The sequence below is a fragment of the Conger conger genome, chromosome 5 (genome assembly GCF_963514075.1).
Source record: "Conger conger chromosome 5, fConCon1.1, whole genome shotgun sequence".
Classification (NCBI taxonomy): Eukaryota; Metazoa; Chordata; class Actinopteri; order Anguilliformes; family Congridae; genus Conger; species Conger conger.
The window spans coordinates 51,696,794-51,720,195 of NC_083764.1; the positions used below are offsets into that span (position 1 = coordinate 51,696,794).

Below are 23,402 nucleotides of genomic sequence, written 5' to 3' on the forward strand. Positions count from 1 at the left end.
GCATAGCGCGCATGCAGCAAAACACAAGCAAGGAATTCGACTTTTTTACCTAAATGTATTTATTATTTAGGAGCGAACTTCAGGTTTCTGAATATCTTTAACACTGCAAGGTGGCGCTATGTATTCAAGAACCTATTAATAGATTATACAAGTACGCTGTATTTTCTTTTTTCTTTTTTTAAGAAACAATACAAAACTGAACCTGCTATATATTTACAATTATGGGACGTACACTTGAACATACTCTATTTCTGTTTATGACGTAAACTATGTATATAATCTGCACGCTAACATGCCCAGTGGCGCGCACTGTGAGAGTGGGCGTGTCGGATTTGTTTAGCTGTGCACATGGTTTAAATCTTTGTGTTAAGCATTCTGATTATGCGTATATAACCGTTAGACGTGTCAATCTTGGAGTTTATGAGATCCATTCTGTGTCTTCCCTCAGCGTTGGTGGTGTTAGACAAGCACATGTCAGTTGCCCTGATCTCTGCTTATTGAAGTCAAGGAGAAATTACTGCAAGATTAACATTCTAGCTATAGCAAAGTTCGTCTTGGGGTTTTTCAAATGCAATTTCAACTACAATGAAACTGATATTTTTTCAAAGAAAATAAAAAAGCATTTAGCAGTTATTGGACACACTTAATCATGTTAATGTTGAGGAAACTTGAGAATTTACTGTTTGTATAATTTGTTACTCGAGTCAAGAGATTCGATGTTAATTGTGATTGAATTTGACAGCATGAAAGACAATATATTTATTATCAACATAGTTTTACCGAATTATAAAATAGAAAACGAGAGATCTAAAAGCAGAGAATTCATCGTCGATATATGCAGGCTTATATGGACTATATTTATGATGTTCTACCGTTCAAAATATTAAGCCTATAAGGTCTGTGGCAGATGTAATTGTTTAACCGATCCTGAGAACAATCGGCCTTTTTGGGTCTGAACAATAATTTTTACAAAGTAGATTACGTGTTTATCTCATGCCTTCGGCATAAGTACATTTCTGGTGAAATGTATAACTATTTATATTGAATGCCAATGGAAGCATTAATTCGTTAAGAATTAAGGTATCAAGACAAAAAGTGTGGTATGTTGGCTAAAAGGCTATATTCAGTAGATTAATAGGGAGAAAAAAAATCAAAGAACAGATATTTTCAGTCATTTTAAGTTTTAATACTGTACAAAATGTAACAAAAATGTTTATGAACTCTAATTTTAAAAAGGCATTTCTCTATAAATATCGATACGTGTGATACCAGCCTTTTACATGCGGGGAAATATGGAAATATGTCTTGCACATGTGAATTTTTTACTTTTCCAAGGCAATGAACAGATAATTTTGGAAATTGACAGATAGTTCGTATATAGGCTACTATACATATATATCACCTCTTACATAAACAGAGTGACACGGAGTTTCAGGCTTTTACTATACGATTTATCGACATGACATTTGATAACAACAATTTACTTTACTCAGACTAGACTTTGAGACGAAATGTTTTCACTGTATACAAAACCACATTAATACTAATAGTAGGTTAAGTCGACGCGTAACCATACAGGGTAATTCACATTTGGTACACATTAACTGTAACATTCTTGTCAATCAAGACTATTAACCGCATATTCTTCACAACAATTTCAGTTTCCATAAATCTGGGGACCACATTTTCACAAATCCCTTAAACGGTGATATATCTATTTACAAAATTACATATTACATATGAAACAAGTAAATCTTTATATACAAACAGGCCGCAACTCGCAAATAGCATGCAATTTGAGATATCCTGCGTACAGTCTTCAATACCCTAACTCGGGCGTCGTATCATATTGCTCAACCTTTGCAAAACAGTCGTTTACCAAAAAGACTGGGTTCCACGTGTTTCAATCCGTGCTTATTGTGCAGCTTTTGTGGTCTTTGAGTCCGAGCAGTCCTAACTCTGCAGTCTTAAAAATATTTTAGACGTACCATTCGTTAAAATTTGACGACAGCGCGCTGTGATGACTGGTTGCGTGATGCACTGTTGTGGACGCTGGTGATATAGCGCTGCTGCTTTGGTTCTCTGCGGATGGAGATACAATTGTTGGAGGCGTGGATGACTCGTACCCTGAACTGGCTGCTGGAGAGGGTTGTGACCCTGGTGAAGACGATTCGTGAACCTACAATATAAATGCAAGTACATGTCAGTATTTATTCCACGGACGAGTTTAGTCAAAGTAAAAAACAATCCGTAATCTGGAAAGTTACTCAGACACTGAGTCACAATATTACCTGATTAATCCACATAACCAGAGCCACTTATTATAATAAATGATCATTTACCGCCATCTTATAATAATACACTACTATGGATAAAATACAGTTTTCACTTCATAATGATACAATAAGAAAAAGGGAATCCATCCCTAACACACACACACACACACACACACACACACACACACGTATACCCACCCACCCACCCACCCACCCACACACACACACAAAACATTAAAGTTGAATTTACCTTCATGTGTTTTCTGAGGGAACTGGGATGTGTGTATGATTTGTCACACATTTTGCAGAGATAGGGTTTGTCAGACGTGTGGACGTGCATGTGTTTCTTACGATCACTGCTGTTCGCAAACCTCCTGTCGCAACCTTCAAACTCGCATTTAAATGGTTTTTCGCCTGTCACAAAAACAAATAACAAAATTTGTATACGCTCTATGAAGTAAAATGTTTACCGCTTTAAAGCATAACATTTACTTTTTTCGGGGTTTTTTTTCAACGCATACATACAATATTATTTCCCTTCCATTTCAGAGAACATGTTAATGTAATTTTTTATTAAGATTATTGCGTATATGGCTTTGGCTTTTACAATGCATACTGTCTTCTAATTGTTGTTACATTTCCTTCCATATCAGAAAAAATATATATCCTACTATAAAGCTATTACCATATTTGAATACACAATTATTCAACGTTTCACCGTTTCACAGTGAAACAGCTAGAGTACAAATACAAACAAATATAACATATCAGTACTGGCTCAGGAAGCGAACACATTATTTACAATACGGGTCTATAATATTTGTTCATACTATCATATTCATTATAGCAAATGCACCAGACAACAAAAACGCGTTCTTACATAGATGTGCCATGAGATAAAAGTACGATGAGATTTCTTACCGGTGTGAGTTCGTTTGTGGATCTTTAGATTTTCAGATCTTGCGAATACTTTGCCACAGCCGGGGAACGGGCACGGAAACGGCTTTTCGCCCGTGTGCACTCTGATATGGTTAACGAGTTTGTATTTTGCTTTAAATGGCTTGCCTTCCCGGGGACATTCTTCCCAAAAGCAGATGTGATTTGATTGTTCAGGTCCCCCAACATGCTCAACCGTGAGGTGAGTCACGAGCTCGTGCATGGTGCTGAAAGTTTTATTACAAGACTTTTTGGGATTCGACAGCTGGTCCGGTTCAATCCACTTGCAAATAAGCTCTTGCTTAATGGGTTGCCGCATGTATCGAAAAAAGGCCCCAGCCCCGTGGTGTGCAGCCATGTTCATGTTCATGGCACCATACCCATGCAACTGTGTCGAGGCATAGTGCTCAGACCTGGGACTCGTCACCTGCCCGTACTGTTCTGCTCTGCCGTACATGTCCCCGGTAAACCCCAGGCGCATCTGACTATTTACAACGTTTGGAGACCCATGTGTGGCTGCCTGCTCGTGCAGTCCCGGGAAAAGAAGGTGTCCGGTGGCATCTGAGTGTCCATGTGCCCCAGCGAAAGTTCCTGCCGCTGAGGCAAAAAGACTGTGTTGCGCGCTTGCGGCGTCCCCGAATCCCCGATTTCGGAACAGAAAGTCCCGGGTGGAGTTGAACGCTGCGGTTGAGTAGGAGCTGACATGAGCAGGGTGGTGGTGATGCCCCAAAGCGGCTGCTGCGTAGCTGGGAGCCTGTGATGAGAAAGCTGTCTGTCCAGAAGCAAGATCGTGAGTACCGTGGTTGATTTTGAAAGCGCCCATCCCGTCAGCAAAAGGATTTAACCCCAACCCAACTTCTCTATCGGTGACTTCGCCTGTTGAATGATGTCTGGAGGAGCCGAATGTAGTTACTCCTATGGCAGGATACTGTGGCCCTGCGTCAAGGAGCATCGTAAGTCTGCAGTAGCAACTGCAAGAAAAATATTAACGCACACGTAAATCTCTGCTTTCGCTTAGAGGTTTGTGTGACTTAATCAGTTACGCTCACACTCACCTCTCCGTTTACTTTTTTCAGAGATATGTTTTTCTCAGTACTTTTCTTCAACCGTTGGCCAGAATCGTGCACTGTAGTGTCTTCAGCAGTTTTTCGTCCTGCGGAGAAACTTTCACCTCCTCAGCCGGGCAGTGAGTCCGAGACTGATAGTTGCAATCATTCCTGCAGATAAATGAATTGAAAACACAACACCGGCCCCCTAGATGAATGGGAAATAGGGGAGGTGTCACGTGAGGCTCTGCCTGGTCTCCTATTCGAGGAAGTCATTTTCTCCTTACTCACACACTCCAACTAAGAACAGTTCACGATCTTCTAGCTCTGCAACGATTGGTTCATGATCAATCTTAGATCTTGCAAGGTACCAGATTGTGATTTTGACTAGTATGGCGATGAAGAGTTAATAAATATACAATGCAGAAAGAAAGGGGTTTAAAATAATGATCTTGTACGTTTTCGAAAGGGTAGGCTATTGTACGGTCGGTATTTATAGCCATTCGTTGTTGACTAATTTGAGAACGTGTTTGTCATGAAAGTAAGTCGCTGAATTTATGTCAGTCGTTTCCAGTGTTTAGTTTAGGTGGGCAAGTAGCTATAGCCAATTCGCCCCCCTATTCTGAGAGTGTCTGGTTTTGTGGTACAGTGGCATTCTTTGGTAAATGATAAATGACCACTCTAGTGAGACATCTGAATAGAAAATTGTTCATTTCAAATTCACAATTCACATGTCAAACTGATTGGAATTCTTTCACACACATAGCCACAATTGCACTGGCGTCTTTGTTGTTGGGCGAGTCTTTTGGTCTCCAGAGAAAATTCAGTTAACTTCAGGCGCGTGAACAAAAAGAGAAAAGGGGACAACTGAGATATTTTACAAAAAGTGAAAGCATGTTCAGGAAACCAAAAATGTGATTTCAGGAGATCACAGAGGAGATAAATGAATCAACAAGCTGATTTCACACAGCCCATTACGTTATTGTGACTTCTGAAAAATGGTAAACAATTCCGCAAGAAATCGTCATTATTTTATCAGATACTCTTCTACCATGCAAAGCGAAAAGTTCCACATTTGTTTGTGGTAAACGTGATGCCCCATTCTATGCAGGGAATGTTGGCAATAGTAGAATATATGTTTTGTTGACGTTCATAACATTACCCACTTTACCATACAGCCTTGTCCTACATTCTTTATTTACCGCCGCTAATTGTAGTGTGACAATTAAACGAATCAACGTTTTTCGATATAAGTTTAGGTTTCCCATGGTACTGGGATGCATCCAAACATGGTGCAGTTGGGCGTGCCATGGAGGCATATTGTTGCAATGCTGCAATTCTCTATACAAAGAGGCAGTATTGCGCTATCGGATTCACGCTGGATCGTTTTATTACGATTAGCTATAAATCACAAATGACATCGTCTCTCCATTATTTTAAATTGTCCGTTTACTAGACAAGTTCCGTTCATTGGCCTGACTTATTTAGGAAAATAAGGACATAACAAGACGCTGCTTTCCAATGATCATTTCGGTTCCCGAATGTAGCAGCACAATTGCCAGTATAAAAACGTGTGGGCAGTGGAAGTTAGAGCATGTGGATTTGCAGCACTCACAGCGGGAAATGGAGGCTGCCGAGTTCAAAGCCGCGTGCCCCTACGTGACACACCAGCCATTAAAATATCTTCCCCACCGCACGTTTCTACCCTAACATACCCCAAACTGTTTTTAGAAAGCCGGGCAGAAAAGAAGAAATGAGACCCGGCTGTAGTAGGCTATTGTATACCCATAGATTGTACACAGGCATAGGCCTACAACACCGGGGGAAAAGCTCAGAAGACCCTCCAACAGGTGGGGAAGGTGGAGAACGGTAAGACTGAAACCATATTGAAGTGACTGTATTACAATGTGTCCTTGCAGAGTTAGGGAAACTTTGACGCCTCACCATGGAAAAAATATGTTCTAGCAATCCCACTTGAGTGTTTCGAATCAATGGAGGTAGCGGTTTAATATCGCGAATCTCATAACATAGACTACTTATTTTGGTAGAAACGAGAGAGCTTCATGGAGGGGACTAAAAGCGTGTTACATTTCTATTCAATTATATTGGTATTTGTACATGCATGGACTACTCGTAATGTTATTCTGTCAAATAGTAACGAATAAGCTATATCCTATATGTGCGTGAACCCAGTCTTATGCGTTTTACCAGTTGAATTCGCACATTTAATTCTCGCATTAAATGGTTCTCGGTCCTGTAAATAATTATCAATATTCATTTATTAAACTTTGACCCTTAACACCAGACAGCGGAAGACAGCTTCATTATACTTGGTAGCATGGGTAGCTTACAGCACCGCAGCTTGTAGTGTATTGGGTGTGCAGACAGTTCACGCGCCAGCAGACTACATTTGGATGTACAATGTGATCGATACCACCTTGCGAGAATAAAACGATGTGATAGAATAGTTTTATATCATGATATAGTTTTCTTTTCAGTTGTGCGCGGTGGCGCTAGTTTGAACAAAGGCAGAAAAAGGACAAATATTATAGGCTGCTCCGGTGCCGTATAAACTGAGAGCGCTGGTGCGACCCGCTGCAGCGTGTGCAGATAATCTTTTTGTACATGATTAGATAGTTTTCAAACCATGTTTGCATATGTATGGCGTGTTTGACACGGTGTTGTCACCAAGTATTTTTCTCTGGTCAGTTGCATTTGGAAATAGCCTATGGACAATGTTAATTTACATAAGTGCTGCTCAATGCAGGTAAAACAGTGAAGACAAAGGAGTGGACGTATTTGCAAATCTCTGCAATCCTGTAATGCATATAGTTAGAATTATGTATTTTAGGGCGTCAGCAAATGGGAAATCACTTTAAATGTGCTCTTAAAAATATCAGTGGGGGTGTTTTTTTTTTTTTTTTAATTTTTTTTTTTTAAAGAAACTTGGTGATAAAACACTCGTAAGTCAGACCTGTTAAATAAAAAACGTTTAACACAAATGCATATGTTAATTTAGTATATTAGTATTTAGTACATTATATTTAGTACATTATAGGACAACAACCAAGAACATTTTCAAACCTTGAATTGTCACCACCGCCAGAATACATTTCCAAGACAACATAACTAGGCAAAAACATGATGCGTGCTCACAACATATTCATCTTTAAAAAATATAGTATATTACCGTGGTTTGCATATGAAAATCTCAAGAAGTAGAGGCAGCAAATTATGAGGAAATTAGCATAATAATAATAATAATAATAATAATAATAATAAGAAGAAGAAGAAGAAGAAGAAGAAGAAGAAGAGAGAAGAACAACAACGACAAGAAGACAAAATCCTAAACTAAAATGACGCATGTTCAAATACACCCAATATGAAAGGCTTTCCAAAGTTTATTTGAATTGAACAGTGAGTGCACCATTGACCATCAGGTAGTAAACTATTTGCGTGACATTCTTTCACAGGGATTTGCAGTTTATGTTGCCCCCATACTATATACACATTGTTTATTTGAGGAGAACAAACCATCCAGTGAACGGTTATATAACACATCCAATGATATCACAGATTCCACGAAGAATATGGCCACGAAACTAACTGGATCCATTTAACCTGATCCCGGACGATAGGTAAATATAAAGTTATATTAATATAGGACATATTTAGGAAAGGACAACTTTGTTGAATACAATGAGTTTGTTTTTGCTAGTATCCAGTGCGTAATAGGACATGACGTTTCCCAGATTTTCGTATCTAGGTTTAGTGTTTTATATTTAAACGTGCTCTGTTCTTGTACATTAAAATATATGCATGTTATTTCATCCAATTCGCGGGTTTATTAGATTATTTAATACAAATTGCATGCATTATTTAAAGTTATTACGGCTAATTCGATCACCTCCACACACGCGCGCGCGCGCGCGCACGCCCGCGCGTACACACAGATACACATACACAAAGAGTTAACCATTATAGTGCTTATATTAAATATTTTTAAATAAGGAATATAAAAGTTCCAAAATGAATGCCAAATTAATGTAGGCCTATCATAATGCTCTTTGAAGTAAATTAAGACTCAATTGTGTTTCTTAGTGTTTCTTGCATCTAAACCCTTATTTTGACAATAGCCCATTGCCTTTGTAAATTCAGCCTTGATCTAAAATAGATTTATAAAATATACCTAATATAAAATCAAAGTTGAGGAGGAGTGCACCGAATTTTTCGCGTATTCACAGAACAAGCAAGTATTTTCACATAAAAATAGGCTACTTCTTAGCAATAGGCCTATGCTTAGACGTATGCTTAACTAGATGTAGCCTAGCTTTAGAATGTCATAACAATTGCGCTAATCCACAGTAGGTTACATTACAATTGGACATGAAAAAAACATGTTATGTTATGTTAACCATTTAGTGCATGAATATGTGTTTGACTTGAAAGAAGCATACTTCTATATCTATTCTGATTTGTCTTCTCGCCCTGCTAACTCCTCCTCTCACTCCTTTGGAAGACACCTCCCCTTATGTTTTGGTAGAATGATTTTGAAAGAACTCATGGACCGAGTCCGACATAGCCCAGGGACAAAATCACCACGGATCATAACAAGAGATTCAAGCAATATCTCTACCATGGATAATAGTGAACGGTATACTCGCAAATATGGGAAAACAGACGCACGACGAAATAAAACATTCGCGGCACAGATGAGGGGGGTTGGGGGACTGGACATGGTAGCCGTGCTTGCTTAGTCTTCGGTATCCATTTGTGCTGTGAGTCCCTCGCTTCCGTCAATTTATCATGCAGAAGTAGACTACAACTTATGTTCTATCAAAACTTTTGCAACGTAAACATGTTAAACGGGAAATATTTAATGTATCGTTTTCAGCATTCTGTTATACTTTATTTAATAATGAACTACACGTGACTATGAATGTAGCTCACTGTTTTCACATAGTCTAAAACTTCGGTCCAGTCCCGATTTATATATATATATATATATATATATATATATATATACTTCTGAGTTATTAATTCTCTTTTTATCTGTTCTTTCTGTCTCGCGTACGAAGTGGATTGCCGTTCATCAAACTAACGGTTCTTAAACAGCTTTACAAAGACAGCTTTGTAACACGAAGAAAACGTTTGGAGGATAATACCCTTAAAAGTATCATACCCTTTGCATAACAACAACAACAGAAAAAAAACACATTTCTTGTGTGTTGCCTGGGGCTTAGCGCAGGCGCTTTGGAGGCTTGCTGTCACTGAAACATTTTTCTTCACATTGGAAACTGTCACAAGTGACGTCAATCATTGAGTGCTGACCAATTAGAAAGCTCCGTGATTGTTTAGCTCCACGGGCTGCAGCGCCGACCATGAATCTCTATTCAGTTTCTCAAAGCGTCCTGCTGTTGCCTCTTAAACGAATGAGATCCCATGTAGGCAGCGAGATAGAATCAAAACTTTAAAAAAGTTTGTTTTTGACATATTTTATTGCGATTAAAATAGATTTGTCATCATCATCATCATTATTATTTTGCCTGCTGTCAAGTTACTCTAAAATTAGGAGTAATGAGCGTGGATGCTTTGGGAAACCCAATGGCGGAGCCTGCGTTTTCTAAGCGGAGCACGGCGCTGAGATTAGTTGACTTGGCGGGGGCTCACCACCACCTCCATCATCACCACCATACCCCTCAGAGCGTGACAGGCTTCCCGGCGTTCAGCAGCCATCCACACTCAATGGGTCACGCGCACCCTGGAGATATTACTGCAGAACCCCGCCTGGGGCCGAGTCCATTCGGCCCAGAACACATGGGGCACTCCGCGGCCCTCAAAATCAGCCCAGCCCATCATTATCCTCACCACCATCACCACCACAATCATCATATGACAGGCCACAGTGAAGTGGTCTCCAGTCAAACGGAAGCTTTCGGCCCAGTGCAGGCAGCGGCAGTCCCTTACTCCATGTCTCACTCGGCCCAGGTGCTGTCTGCGGGTAGAGATTTCCTAATACGAAGGGATTTGGCTGCTCCAGCTATGCCCGGTCTGATTGACCAGTCCTCTGGTGCAGTTTCTCATCACGGAATATTTGTCTCAACAACAGGTAGCTATCCTGGACACTATGGTCATCACGCCGAAGCTGGAAACCATGCCCTCTTCTCTGGCCTTCATCACGAACAGCCTTCTAACGGAGCGCCAGGTGGCCAAGCCTTGAATGGACAAATACGGTTGGGAATACCTGGAGAAATGTACGTTAGGTCTGATCACATGAGTCAAGTGGCAGGCTCCAGGGCTGATGCATTTTCCGCCTCACCTTTGCACGGCTACAGCGGCGTGAATATGAGCATGAATCTCAGCGCTCACCACCCAGGATCTGGTGCCTTCTTCCGTTACATGAGACAGCCGATCAAGCAAGAACTTATCTGCAAGTGGCTTGATCCTGAAGCCGGGAAAAAACTTTGCTCTAAAACTTACAGTACAATGCATGAGTTGGTTACGCATGTTACGGTGGAGCACGTCGGAGGACCAGAGCAGGGAAGTCACGTCTGCTTTTGGGAAGAATGTCCTCGAGAAGGGAAACCCTTTAAAGCAAAGTACAAACTTGTTAATCATATCAGAGTGCACACGGGAGAAAAGCCGTTCCCATGCCCATTTCCTGGCTGTGGGAAAGTATTTGCTCGATCTGAAAATCTAAAAATCCACAAAAGGACACACACAGGTCAGTGCTATTTTTTAAATTAAACTTAATGCAGTCTTTTAATGAATTTGGGTTCATAATATGATACTGGGTTGATAACCGAGTGTTTCCCCTAGACTTCTGTCAAGTCATTGGGTGAATTTAAACAACAACCGTTCCGATGATTAGATTGTATTAACAACAACAACAACAACAACAACAACAACAACAACAACAACAACAATAAGAATAACAATAATAATAATAATAATAATAACTTTATTCGTTTACATAAACATAAGCGGGTGCATTAAATACCATTAATTAATTAATAATAATACTGGGTGCAGTAAATACATATTTAAAAAATAAAACAATACAGGAAAACAGGACGATTTTACAGGCCTATTATGCCTATTAGCGCTTTAAAATTATTTATTAAATTACTGAAACTTGTTTACATTACCAAAAAGTTAGTTACCTGTAAAAGTGTTCATGGTTAAATCGTAAAGTATGCAAAAATATATGTATGTCTAGTGATCAATCAGTCAGACTTCTCTTGTGCAAGGATTTGACCCTTACAAAGTGTTATGCATAGAAAATGGAAGGCTTCTTCAGAAGGGGAAATATCATTGCGTTAACGAAAATCTTTTTTGTTGTTGTGGGGAACTATTGTTAAAGTTTAAGACGAGAAATTGTCCTTTGCCTTTGCAGCCAGAATGCAACTGTTTATCGACTAAAGCTGATTTATGTTACTTATCTTCTGCAGTCTGTTAATTAGGCTTGTTTAGGCTACACAAAAGTGGCGGAGGAGGCCTAGCTGCCTTATATCTTGCGTGAGAATAGATCAGAAGGAAAGAATACGTCATCAGTTACTTTACTTTCTGCTTCTGCCTTACTCTACTCAATGAGAGGCGTTTTAGGCCATGTATTTATTAAGTGAAATAAACGCGCCCTGTAGGCCAAACATGTTCACGTTTGTTTCAGTATTTTCTTTATAGTTAATATTTTGAATGAACAAATAATTGTTTGAACGATTTAGCTTAATAAAACATGCTGGCACAAAAACAAGCTCGACAGGAAAAGCTAAACCATCATTTTAACGCAATCGTGTGATTTATTACGCGGTTTTAGTTGAACTAGAAAGTACAAACGTAAATCTGCTGAACGTACGTGCAGCCTATTAACATTAATTTACAAAATAGCCAATAGATTTGCATAGAATGCAGCGGAAGAGTTGAAATGATTTATTTAAATATATTCTTAGTGCTGCCGGTCTATAGTACAGCTGCTCTTTTATTTGAATGAAGTATGGGAGATTATTTTATCTCTGAACAGATCTCAAAGAGGCATTTAATTCAAGATTATGGCAACATTTTTCCGTTCGCTTCCCAATACCTTTTGTTCTTTTTTTCTCTTATAATGAAAATAAAACGGTTCAGATTATTGTAACTACCTCAAATGTTTCTAAGCACGCAAGACTATGAAAACACATTTTGCATCTTGCTACGCTTGGTGCACAACACAATTGCAGTGTTTATGGATAAACGAATCCCAGGGGTTTCCTGCTTACAGCTTGCTTGTAGTACACTAATATCCTTGATTGGCTGTCTCAACATAACATAAGGTCACCGCGAAAGTTCAATTAGACAGCCATGTTCAAAATGTTCAACCTTGTGTAGTCTAAATGTTAACACTCAGAATATCTCACCAGCTCATCTGTAACGAATTAACGACATAGATAGGTGTAGCCCATAAAAATATGATATATTTTTTTCACTATGATCATGTAATATGCGTATATCTGGTGGAACCAAGGTAAAATCAGTAAATGTTTGAATAATTATAAGCAGGAAGATTAAATATAGGATGCCCGGAGAGCCATTGTTATAAAGTGGCGCATTTAAATTGATAATTAATCAATAACAACAATGGCAGGCTTCATTTGACTTTTTATTAGGAAAAATATATAAATATATGTAAATGCTGTGGCAAAATAGTCCAAGCCCAAGTAACTGATTTGGGGCATTTGGTTTTAAGGAAGGTTAATTAATAGGATCAACAACTCCTTTTAGGATCGGCCTAAGTGTCAAATAACTCATCTTGATCAGGAAATTGTAATTTGCATAAATTCATATATGCAAATGAATGTTTTATGATACTTGGTTATGTGGGTAATTCTAAATACAAGTTGACAAGCCGTTGTATGGCCAAACATATAATCTTAATGGCATTAACATTATTCAAATTCATAGTGCTGTTTCATGTCTCTCCTTCTCTCTTTCAGGTGAAAAGCCCTTTAAATGTGAATATGAGGGATGCGATAGACGCTTTGCTAACAGCAGTGACCGAAAGAAGCACTCCCACGTGCACACGAGCGATAAGCCGTACAACTGCAAAATGAGAGGCTGTGATAAGTCGTACACGCACCCCAGCTCCTTGAGAAAACATATGAAAGTGCACTGCAAGTCTCCACCTCCAAGTTCGGGCTACGAATCTTCGACTCCTTCGCTCGTTTCCCCCTCTTCGGACTCGGGTCGCGAGCCAGTGTCCTCCACGCACTCAGACCATCTCTCGTCTAACCAAGCTGCCAATTTAAGCGAGTGGTATGTTTGTCACAGTTCAGGAGCAAGTGGCACACAGACCCCTCCCAGCAGCTCTTCTTCACCTGACCCAGCAGATGGGCCTCCTTACATAAACTCAGAGTCAGGAGACACATTCTGACCAAAACTCCCACAGATGATCAACATTGTTCGTAAGATTCGTTCAAAATTCGACTTTTAAAACCTGCCTTTTTAAAAATGGCCGAAATCGCATTGCCCTTTGCACCAGCAAACAGACAAATAGCCTATTGAACATTGTTATTATAAACTTAACTAAGGTCGGGCTTACACGCTCTAATCAAGCTGGGCGATAGTTTTAATATTATTTCTTAGGATATATAAAACGTGATTTGATTAATTTTATGTAAATTATGTTTTGCTTTTGGTTTTCAATAATTTATTTTTTTTAAATGGATATGGGCATTTTTGTATTATTGAACCAAAGTGTTTAAGAGAACGTGTATATTTGTAAATGTTGAAGTTTTTCTGGTCAAGTGATAATGACAATTTTGTAAAATCTTTTAAGTCTTATGAGGAAATATTTTTTATTGTTTGGTACTGATTCGTAAAAAAACAGTAATTGAAAATATATAACAGTTTAACGTAGGCCTTCATATTGAATTATCGTCTGTATGCTGTCAGTTGGCACGTCCACAGATACATTTTAGTGGAATCTTTGTTGTGCTGTTTAAGTATTTCTACATTTGGCGTTTCGTTCATGTTTGTTGAAACTTTCTGGATCAAAGTGAGCATTGTGTTTGTAGCACATTGCTTACGAATTCGATATTTTACAATGTGAGTCGAGATTTGTTTTCTTCTCGAACGGTATACCAAATGCCTTGTACTTGTCAGTATTTTGAAATAAATTGTATATTATAGTGTTGTTACTCAAAACTCCTTCTGGTAACATATTTCGCAATAAATTAGGCTACAAGGCATGGACAGACAACGTTATTGATAACGAGGTCTATACTTTTGTTTTGTTTTGTCAGTATCTATCTATTGCTTGATTTATACATTTTCAACGAGACATCATGTACATATATTATGGAAAACATACAATAAAAAACTATAACTAATGAAATGAACACGAGTAGAATAGGTTAAGTACAGGTTCCTCAGAAACCTTCTCAGAAAGGTCCGGACAGATGCCCTAACATACTGTATATAACGGAAATTAACCTTCTTCACCTGACAGAGGTTTTATACTATGTTTCCGTTCCCCAAATGGTGTTAATGTTACTATCAGCTGTCATTATAAGAATCCCAGAGGAGTGGAATCACGAAAGCAAAGAAAACTGCTCTAGAAGTCAACGGTAGGCCATCAGGGAAGCTGAAAAAGAGCTTGAGCTTTGATCTGTGACGATAACTGTATTCTCTATCAGAAGAATACTTTTAATTTGAAGAGTGGCATGTGGTATTTGCGCATGGACATGTAGCTGGGAGTATTATTTTATATTATGATTATTTTTTATTTGTTTATTTATTTTACAATAGTTCATTTCCATATAAAATACCCCGTTTATTTTCAAGGTAATCTGCTTCGACGGATGAAAAGATTCACTTTTCTCATCCAAACTTCAAAGCTTTTTTTACACAAAGAACCTTTTTTTCCACAACGGTGGATCTTCATGGTGAGTTAAGACTTTTATAGTTGCAGGTCAGTCAAATCCAAGTAATGTGGGTCTGAATGTGCAGACGCGGCAGCTTTTTACTGTGCTTGAGAAATAGTTGGTACCCATGGGACCATACGCTGTTGAAAATATACATTTTGTTTAATTTTGTGAATTTAAATTAATATCAAGTAAACAAGAAAAGCGGAGGAAACAAAAGAAGTTCACGCAAATGCGTTCTTGTCCCACATAATAATGCGATGTCATTGCGTAAAGGAGTCGCATGAATTGAAGCGTCAGTAACTTTTGTTTGTTCTTTCTACCGGGATCAGAGGAGGCCTTGAGAGCTGACAGAAACTTTCAAAAGCCACGGAAATGCTTTTTAGTGTAGAGAAAGAAAGACTGCTCCAGCTAAAATCGGAATGTTCACATGGACTGATTTGGGGGTTGAAAAGTATTTAAAAGTTTTGTGGTGTTTCATTATGCCACGCTGAGATGGCTGTGGCAATGGGAAGTGCACCAGTTAATAACCGACACATATTTAATAACACATCACATATTTGAACCTGCAGTATAATTTCCCACAATATTATTGTATAGCTTTATTGGTTATAGATGCATGCAAATAAGAATTTTCACTGTCAAATAGTGGTATGCCACCTTATTTGGAATGATATGGGACTGATATCGTGACGTAATGGTGCGTTGATACAGACTTTCTGGTGAGAGTTTATAGTTTGTATTTAGTAATTGTCTTGTTGTTTATTTTACCCAAGTACCCTAATGAAAGGAGGGAAAATAAACACAGTGGAAAATAAAGAGTTGATCCCTCTTTAACGCTAACTCTCCCGGGTTAATAGAAAGGATGGGTCGGTCTCAGTTTAATCGACAATGCTTTGAAGTGAGAGCTATCTGAAGGATTCTTTCCTGTCGTCTAAACGACGCTGATGACACGGAACGAGTTCTTTGTCACCGTTTGTTCTCCTCCACTGCTTTGAGACCTGATTTTATTTTGAACCGTTACAAAATCACACGAAAGGGAAGACAAAAGTTCAAGCAACTTTTAAAGCACAAAACATGGAATATATCAAGTACTTGACATTTTGAATATCCAGAACTCGTCACAATTATAGTACAGCATTTAGGATTACAAAATTGCTGCTAGTTCGCTGGTGAAAAGTCCAAAATGCGCTTTAAGTCTTCATAAAATTAAACGAAGTTAAACGGTGCGCTTCAACTCATGTAGGCCTATCCTATCAACACATTTCGAACATCCTCACTTTGGAACCACAAATAAGACAGAAGAGTGATTCAATAAATGTGACTCTGACAAAGAAAAAAATTTGCATTATTGCGTAGACTACCTAATGAACTGGCATTTCCACTGAAGAATGACAAGGTGTCACAGACTGGAGTTTTGCAGTGGCCGAATGTATGTAAACAAGTTCATTGCCGCTCCAGCCTGGTGAGGATATCAGTGTTCACTATAGTCAACAAAAGCGGGAAGGACCCCCTGTAAAACATGTTGAGAGACGTGTGGCCATCATTAGTGGCTCCTTTATTGACGCAGGCTTTCCTTTTTTATCTTTTGACAAAGCGTTTAGTTTGGATTCCTCCCCTGTTGGTTCCCATCATCGGCCACATCACTACTTCTTGAGAGCATTAATTAACGTCTATTCATCGATAAACCACTGACAGCTCTATGTGGACAAGAAGCGATGCCTTTAAACAATTTGTCGCTCAGGAAAGAAAAAGACAGATTTGGAGTGTTTTTGGTGTGTGTGTATGTGTGTGTATGTGTGTGTGTGTGTGTGTACAATCCGTATTCCATTTTTCAGTCTCTCTCTCTCTCTCTCTCTCTCTCTCCCTCTCTCTCTCTCTCTCTCTCTCTCTCTCTCTCTCTCTCTCCATCCCTCCCTCGTTGTATTCGCGACGGTAAACTCACCATTCAGTTTCCAGAGATGCATCTGGATTTGCTATAAAAATTAATAAGCCATGCACGCGCCTGCCACGCCACTGATACGCATCTTACCGATGTCAGTTCCGTACATCTTAATCAGCATTCCAACAAGAGATGCATTTCCTGAGGAAATGTTTAAATTGTAAAAAAATTCAGAAAGCTGATGCATTCAGAGTTTAAGGAGTCAAGTAGTCAAATGTGTTAACGTTAGAGAGGAGTGTTGTCATGTGTATCTCAAATAAGTGACGTGTGTCTGTGTGTTATTCTGCAATAAGATACTGGTCTATTTTGCCATTTTGATTCATCCGGCATTATTATGGAACACAGTGAAACGATAATCCTATTTTCTGAAACTATTTTGCATTATTTAATAAGACATTCTAAATTGGAGATTAGTAGATTCATAGAGAAGCATATTGCTATTCACAATTACAGTTATGTTGTGATTACAGTAGCCAGTTGCATTTCTGGAATCAGTATGCCTATTTCAAGCAGCTGCCACCCAAGCATGAGAGTATTTTACTAAGGAGTCTAAAGTGTAAAAATAAGAGAAAATGTCGAAACGTCTATTCCAAGGAGGGGGACTGGGGATCCAAAGTATTACGGTAATTCTCGTTATAAAGCCCGAGAAAGACAATATCATAAACTGAAGTTGCTGATTGTGGCACGAACTACGTCTCTTTCAATAAGCATAATCTTGTGTTGTTCTTGTTTTAATAGCGCAAGGGACCTGCAAGTGATATAGGCTTATTTACTAACAGTTAATGCGTCGAGAGAGTCCCACAGGTTTGCCCGCAGCTCATGTTGCTTTTTGACAGCAGGGCCCTTGCGTCTCTGTGACTTTTAGAGAGAAAAAAACTAGAACGAGTTGTCTCGTCTATTCTATTCCACTCTCAGCAAAGTGCCGTACCAGAGAACACCTAATAGGGTGTACTCACCCACTGGTGTTTGTTGTTCACTGAGTACGGTACGAATAATTCCAAATAATTAAACGCAACTAACCTACTCTCATTCTATGTGGGCTCCATTCGAGAACCCCCCCCCCACACACACACACACACACACTGGCGTTTCACATGGGTGTACAGAATGCTCTGTCAATATTATATTTTAAAATGAGGCCTAGACCTATAATAGGCCTACGCATGCATTCGCTTTTCGAAATAAATAACAGATACATGATCTTGTTGTCCTGACATTACATACATAGAATTATACCATATGTAATGTATGTGTGTTTGAAGTCTAATAAGAACGCTGGACCACAAAGTCCAGTGTTAGTGTTGGCCATATTTCTTAAAATCGTTTCAAGGTGTGCATAATCGCTTAAATATGTGTTTCGATCATTTGCATAAAACGCATACACTTTCATTTTTCAGTGTTTCAGAGTGTAAGATGTCAGTACACTCAACATTTAAAATCATCCCCCATCGTTATAAGGCAGAACACTAATCTCAAACAACCTTCCCATAATGGGACGGAATGTGCCACACTGCTTCACACCTGCAATTTGAATGGAAACTTCCTTTCAATTTAAGACACGCTTGGTCCCTTTGAATCCCAAAGCACTCCAATGAATTAAAAGAGTGTACCGCACTTATTTCGCCACCCTCTTTGATCTTTGCTCTATCACACTATCATTAGATTTGTTCAATATACAATTTCATTTCTGACCATTATGCCACTGATAAACGGAATTTAAACAAATCTTTAACAAATGAATAATTTCACGTTCCTATTAAACATTTTGGCTTGGCATCGATTTAGTCAAAGGTAAAAAAAAGTAACATTTTGCCATTTTCGTGCAAAAACGTTTTGGTCAAAACTCTTGCCTAACGTTAAGAACAGAGGTGCAATAACGTTGGGTTCCGGAACCAATACATTATACCTCCACCTTTATGACGAAATAAAGTATTTGCAGAGGTAAATTAAATAAGGGGAAGACCAGTGGTTCTCTGCCAAAACTTTCTACACTGAATGAAATAAACATTTGTTCTCCAAGATAGCAAAGCAAATGGCTGTCCCTAACCGCCAGACACAGAACATTGTTTTAATTTAATGTAGCCTAGAGCATCCACGGGGGTCTCTCAGTGAAAAGGATTACAATTGCTACAGACAAAACTAACGAAATTATGAAAACGACCACACTTCTACACAACATTAATATGGAAGTGGTTTTCTCTTAATCTAATAAAATCCATTGTGTCTCCAATAAAATTGTACTCACGATAAATTGCACATGAGATCCATCACTTCTATTGCAGTGAAGCTTAGTGTAAAGGATCATATTCGCATCCTCAAATGGAAGCTGTTCAGATTTATAGAAGAGGGTCGTACATCACTGAGACCAAATTATTATGAATTGGTAAACGTGCCCTTAAGCGAATATCTCTTTGACATTATCATCTCTCTACCTTTTAATAATCTTAAACACGTTTTGGGAACGTTGGTGAAGTTGTAGGGCCGTCTAAACAAGAATTAATATATAACACAACATCAAGTCTTCTAGGCGTTTGGGATTCAAATGCGTACCAAGGTCATACTTGGCACACTTTTTAAGAGAAAGAAAATCTGTTCCAGACAAAAGCGTTCTCCGTTTAAATAAATCAACAGTAGTAATTTATCACGTGGTATTGGTAGCTTAATCAAGACAACAGGTAGGCCGCAGAAATCCACTAAGTAACCGGATTGTATCTTACACAGAGAGCATCTAGAATGACAGTTGAGTTAGTTTAAGCAAGTAATAGTTTTTATAGATATCAAAAATGAGTTTCGCAGATCCTAATGAATTTACTTTACAGAAAGTTTGCCTGCCTAGACACGAAAACTGCCCTGCGATTGTATTGTGTTGTATATGGTTCATAAAGAAGGGTCAGCACTTTAAAGGCTTTCATATCACGTTTATATCTGGATTCAGACCTCGGTTAACTTTTACCAGCACGGAAAATCCTCAGGCAGTCAAACACGTGACACATACTAACATATCTGTCACGCTTAACAGCTGAATGATGGACGAAATGATGGCGATGATGATGATAATTATTATTAACAACAACAACAACAACAACAACAACAATAATAATAATAATTATTATTATAATCTATTCTATTATTATTATTATTATTATTATGTTGACATTTTACGACATGTAACAACATTGCAATGGCTATTCAGTTAAAAAAGATAAACCCAAGGCTTTCAGTCTGTTTTAATTTAAGACAGTTCTAGGATACATTGTGAAGTCACAGGCTACTAGAGTATGCGCGTCACATTATATATTAATGGGAGACTGCTTGATTGTAACTCCCTGCCATATTACTTTCGTGTGGGTGCCGACATGTATACGGCACACTGCAGGCAGTTTGATAAAATATATGGATGGGATGCAATAAATAGCCTACTTTCCTAAAGTTGGACAGAAATCCAAGGGGGCAGTTTCACTCAAAGGACTGTTTGGCGAGTTGAACAATAAACAAAACGAACAAAACATATTTGTGAGGGAAAACCTTGTTTTTTGTAAATCAAAATTAAGATGTTGATTGAATCCATGGGATAATTCGAGTGTTCTTCCTTGCAGTAAGACATACGCGTATGTTGTTTCTCCATATCCTGCGGAAAAGACATCATGACATGTTTACATACTTTGTAATATTTGTTGAACTACCATGAGATAATACATTCATGAAATATTTGGCGCTCTACAGAGATTATATTAATGAAGTAATTAACGCTTGATGCTAGAAGCATCTTACGTCTAATGCCACGCGGTCTTCCAGATCCTCACGAAGCTTTATTAGATTTGTTCAAGTCACTTTCCAGGCGTGGTTACAAAATCACCTGCTGCAGATGTGCTCCCGAATATACGGTCCAGTTCCTTCCTTAAATTAAATTATTCATGTTTTATACCTTTTGATCTGCCTGGGGTAACTATACATATACACATATTATTTTTAACTTCTATCTATTACGTGAAAAGCTGTTCGTCTTACTTTGTAATAACAACTTCGGGAAAATATGTAAGATGAGTGCATCTGCAGACTGGTCTTTTACATTTTCATAATCGAAAGAGCAATTGCGTAGCTTACTACCTCACAGCTCAATAGCTTCTTCAACTGACCCCCAAACCAACCCCAGGCCTGCACTGAAAGAAAAAATATTGAATTTATTGAGATATATTCCAATTAACATCGTAGTTGATCTGAGACAAGCCAATTAGTTTGATATTGGATTAAATGGGGCGCATTCTTGTTTCTTAAAGCAAGCAGCAGTAAATGCCAGGGCAAAATGTGACTTATCTGTAATAAACCGGTTTGTGGCAGCTATAGATTCTCCAAAGCGAGGCTCTGAAAATGTCAAAAGCCACCTGCTTGTCATTAGGAACCAAGGCCAATGGGAGGGGACGATATCAATCCACATTAACTACAGTTAATATCTGCAGAAAACAAACTTTTCTGAGCTGCAACAGTGGACATTGGAGGAAACACCGACAACATTCGTCGCTGCAACTAAATCCTGTGTATTATATATATTTTATTTTATTTGCTAAAGCGTAGCAGATATCCATGTTTTTTCTTAACTTTATGAACACATAGACCTACATGCTTGAGCACAGACATGATCATCTTATATTAATCAGTTATTTATTTGATTTGTTGTTGTTCAGGGTGTTCAGGCATAGACAAATTTATTCCAGTTTCATTATCAGATTGATGTGTTTCTGTCCCCAGCTATATTAAACTGCTAAAAGGCTGCACCCAGTGATTCCTGAATTTACTTGCAACTTACATTATAAATAATTTTAAAAATAAAAAAGCGGTCAGAACGAAGCATTGAGAATTAAGGTCCATTTTTATTTATGTTTTTTTCTTTTCTTTTCTTTTTTTTCCAACCGGGGGTGAGATCACTAAATGTCCCTAAAGATTATATTATGCATTTGGGGCTCAAACATTCTTTAGCTTATTGCTTACTTGAACATTGTGCCACATAACGGGAGGATGTTTATTCCCGTTGCTATAACTATCAGTGAATAAATAATACATTTTTATTGCTGGCCACATGCTAGTGCTTTTTTTCATTTTAGAATTACTTTATAGTTCTCTAATTTGATCTAACAGCCATTTCACTTTTGAAAAATACATTAACCCAGTCTTTCAGTAATAGGTAAAAATGCTACTTGAAATTCGTTGACCAGACTCTTTGGTATTTTTAATTAACACATCATCTTTGAGAAAGTTGAATGATTTATGTCAAGGCTGAGTCCCATTGTTCACGAGTTAATTCATCAAAAGCAAAGTTTCTTTAAGACTTTTTTTCTTTTCGTAAAGAAAGCCCGAAATAATAAACCGACCACTGTGACTCTTTTGTAGGCTACTTTTCTATTTTTCATATCGTGGCTACTCTTTTGTGGAAGGCCTAAAAGAGTGGGAGCAGACGACGTCTACGATTTCTCCAACGTTCTCACACTTTGTTTACTGATGGCATATAGTTTGCTATGAAAATGTCCCTAGAAAATAATAAGTTGCTATTCTTATTAATACATCCAAGTCAGATTGTAAATAACAATCTGGATAACCTCTACTTATACTATGTTTTACTTCACACAATTCGCACACCCGTTATAATTTTACATGCGTCGGAGTCACTTCACGATTTGTATTTGCTTTTGGAGAATTGGGCTTAATTTTCGTTTCAGAGCATAATTAGCAGGATCAATTATTTCCCTCGACCCAGCCAGAGTCCGGGGTTACAAGCAGTGAGAGGTTATTCGCACATGTGTGAAGCAGGAACTGCCCTACCTGTCATTCATTAGAACCGAAAGCTTAATAATATGAGCAGGAAGCTAGACCTTGTCGTCTGAGCTGCCTGCCGCGCAATTAATGGAAGGTACTCTTCTTAGCCACCTTTTCCCCAAGAAATAGCCTACATGCGCTATTGGGAATGATAGGCTACATACGTTGCGAGAACATTTTTAACCATCCCTAATCCACCCTGCACCCATCAGTTTTTGCCACTGTAAGCAGTCACTGGCAAATAATTAAAATGCGTTGAATATGCTAGAGTATCTTAAATTTGGGCCGCAGGGTTGAAGTCGGACATTATAGGCTTTTTATTATACTGTCATGGGCGACAGAATTCTCTTGAAGTAGTATAAATCATGCTTTTTAACATACTATATATTTTAGCATTAAAAGGTTTTTTCACCATAATAACTCTTCAATACCAACAATGGGTTAAAGGTATGTAGGCTATAATTCATGTTACATACGTCATTTCCTGTTAAAATAT

At 38.4% G+C, this 23,402-nt stretch overlaps 2 protein-coding genes across 4 annotated transcripts; one reads left to right on the plus strand and one right to left on the minus strand.

Annotated features, from left to right (window-relative positions):
* Positions 1 to 1,164: 1,164 nt before the first annotated feature.
* LOC133129026 (zinc finger protein ZIC 1-like) lies at positions 1,165 to 4,415 on the minus strand. 2 transcript variants are annotated; one of them, XM_061242830.1, is made up of 4 exons: positions 4,268 to 4,415; positions 3,198 to 4,183; positions 2,527 to 2,690; positions 1,165 to 2,179 (listed from the first exon to the last, which is right to left on the minus strand). In XM_061242830.1, exons 2-4 carry the CDS (start codon positions 4,162 to 4,164, stop codon positions 1,979 to 1,981), a joined length of 1,332 nt encoding a protein of 443 aa, XP_061098814.1. In that variant the 5' UTR covers positions 4,165 to 4,183; positions 4,268 to 4,415; the 3' UTR covers positions 1,165 to 1,978. The 2 variants fall into 2 exon arrangements, with proteins under 2 accessions (XP_061098814.1, XP_061098813.1); XM_061242829.1 differs by having other exon boundaries at positions 3,198 to 4,415.
* Positions 4,416 to 9,705: 5,290 nt separating this feature from the next.
* On the plus strand, positions 9,706 to 14,421 carry LOC133129132 (zinc finger protein ZIC 4-like). Of its 2 annotated transcripts, XM_061242987.1 has the most exons (3): positions 9,706 to 10,259; positions 10,368 to 10,982; positions 13,228 to 14,421. In XM_061242987.1, exons 1-3 carry the CDS (start codon positions 9,836 to 9,838, stop codon positions 13,662 to 13,664), a joined length of 1,476 nt encoding a protein of 491 aa, XP_061098971.1. In that variant the 5' UTR covers positions 9,706 to 9,835; the 3' UTR covers positions 13,665 to 14,421. The 2 variants fall into 2 exon arrangements, with proteins under 2 accessions (XP_061098971.1, XP_061098970.1); XM_061242986.1 differs by having other exon boundaries at positions 9,706 to 10,982.
* Positions 14,422 to 23,402: the final 8,981 nt, after the last annotated feature.